Source organism: Vollenhovia emeryi, unplaced genomic scaffold (assembly GCF_000949405.1).
Source record: "Vollenhovia emeryi isolate VEMERY1.0 unplaced genomic scaffold, V.emery_V1.0 DF945776.1, whole genome shotgun sequence".
Taxonomy (NCBI): Eukaryota; Metazoa; Arthropoda; class Insecta; order Hymenoptera; family Formicidae; genus Vollenhovia; species Vollenhovia emeryi.
Window position 1 is genome coordinate 1 of NW_011960590.1, and position 2,082 is coordinate 2,082.

At 40.1% G+C, this 2,082-nt stretch overlaps 1 protein-coding gene across 1 annotated transcript; it reads left to right on the top strand.

Moving 5' to 3' along the window:
• Positions 1–37: 37 nt before the first annotated feature.
• On the top strand, positions 38–2,061 carry LOC105560754. Its single transcript, XM_012010136.1, has 4 exons — positions 38–52; positions 297–515; positions 1,640–1,774; positions 1,856–2,061. Exons 2-4 carry the CDS (start codon positions 321–323, stop codon positions 1,997–1,999), a joined length of 474 nt encoding a protein of 157 aa, XP_011865526.1. The 5' UTR covers positions 38–52; positions 297–320; the 3' UTR covers positions 2,000–2,061.
• The last annotated feature ends 21 nt before the right edge of the window (positions 2,062–2,082 follow it).

Here is a 2,082-nt window from a genome sequence, read left to right on the forward strand (position 1 = left end):
GCCCGAGCGAGTCAACCGAACCGATTCGGCTGGGACGAAAGGGAAAACGTGGGTATGAATGTAACTGGGGTCGCGGTGACGTTTGCCGTGGCTTTTGTTGGAATCCGTTGGACGTAGCGTTCCATTTTACATGTTAAAGTTAACAAGTTACGCGTAAGAGCACAAGCGTGACCAAGGTTCACTGTCGCGGACACTGCGGTTATATGTTGTACGAAAAAGTGCTGTCGTATCTTTAAGTGATTCACGTTTCGCGATTATGCCCCGCGACGTTACTAATCACCGACATGTATTATTAGGATACGGAACAGTGCGGGCAAGTTATGGCTGGTGGCGATAATATGCGAATACAACCTGGTCAGACACACCAGATGGGAGTGAGTAGGACGCAGGACGATGCTATGGTTGGTTACGTGTTTCAACGACCTACAGAGCCAGAATTTAACACCCACTCTTCAGCTTTTCAAGCAAAGCAAGCTCCGAGAGCTTGGGCATTGGCGGAGGTTATCGTTGATAATGTATGTACGACAAAGTGTATATTTGTGTGTTGACTGATATCCTTCACTGTAGCGTCGAAGTCTAAATGCACACCCGTTTCACCGCGCCGGTCTTGAGTGATCTAAAACTTTCAGACTGGTTTCATCGCAAGTGCAACTTTTATGGGTAGAAATTGCAAGCCTCTTGCTCAGTCTCTATGTTAAAGAGGCTTTTTTTTTAAATGGTTCATTATTCTTGTTGGTATTTTGAGTTTTGTTCTCCGAGAGGCAATGCAGTATCGTGATTTGTTTATTTCTAGTTGTCTTGTTAGTTTTGAGACTAAAAATTTATATTTCGCAGACTTTGTTTCTATTAGAACGGGGAAATACCTCCTGGACTTTGATTACATTCCGAATATGTGACACTAATAGCCAATTCGGCAGCTTGCACTAGTACGCACTGGGTGCACGCCAAGGCTTGTTCAGAGTCAACTCTTATATTTATGGTCATTTCACATACATGTGCAAAAACTTGCACTAGTACGTACTGAGTGCACGCCAAGGCTTGTTTAGAATCTACTCTTATATTTATGGTCATTTCAAGTACATGTCCAAAAACTGTTTAGCCAAAAAAAAAATGATCCGTACGAATGCTACACAGATCACTTTACTGGCTAAGAATTATTTCAAACAGTATCGAAGACAATCCTTAAATATAAGAATTGACTGTAATAAATCTTAGTGCGCACTCGGTGCGCACTGGTACAACCTGCCGAATTTGCTATAAAAGTTTTCTCAAAATTATTAACGTTATATATTTGGAACAAGTTTGGGTACATATTCCACTTCGATAGAAACAAAGCCTGCAAGATGTGAAAGCTTCATTCTGATTTGCAAGAGGTGGCAAATCCGAGAATCGAATTCGGATCTTTCGCTTAACAGACAACTAGTACTTGGCACCTCAAATGCATGTTCTCTTTTGTTTCAAATTTAGCATTTATCTAAAGATGCCAAGACGATGAAATACGTCTGTTTAATAATGATTCAATTGTAATTTATGTGCGCATCTTACGCTCTTCTTTATGTGTAATAAATAGAAAAAGAAACGTAGATTGATGCACTGATAATTCAACCAGTTATACAACCGATGTGATTTGTTTTTGCAGAATCAAGAAAAGTGGAAATATTCAATGACTAAGCTTGGTGTACCTCAACAAAGTCAATCTCAGCAATTGGGATTAACTATGAACAATGTACATTTGAGTAATGTACCATACGAGATACACCCAATGCAATTAAAAGTAAGTAATAGTTCCCAAACGATTGTATTATTTTACGCAATACTGTAGAGCTTGTACAAATCTTTTATGTTTGTTTCGCAGAGCGGTGCACCTGGTGCTGAACACTTGGTTTATCTGAACAATCAGATGACTGCTCAACAACAGGTCGCTCTCTTTCATCACCAGCAGCAGCAGCAGCAGCAACAACAATTCAGAAACAGACAGGTAAGTTTTTCTATACGATAAGAATCGCATGGATAGTTATTGATTTTACCCTTAAAACACGGATTCCGCGTGATAAAGAGCAATACAGGCAGTCGACGTTTTGC

Coding starts and splice junctions, on each gene's coding strand:
- LOC105560754 (XM_012010136.1), top strand. CDS start 321: ATGGCTGGTGGCGATAATATGCGAATACAACCTGGTCAGACACACCAG. Junction 516..1,639: donor CGGAGGTTATCGTTGATAAT/GTATGTACGACA, acceptor TTGTTTTTGCAG/AATCAAGAAAAGTGGAAATA. Junction 1,775..1,855: donor TACACCCAATGCAATTAAAA/GTAAGTAATAGT, acceptor TTTGTTTCGCAG/AGCGGTGCACCTGGTGCTGA.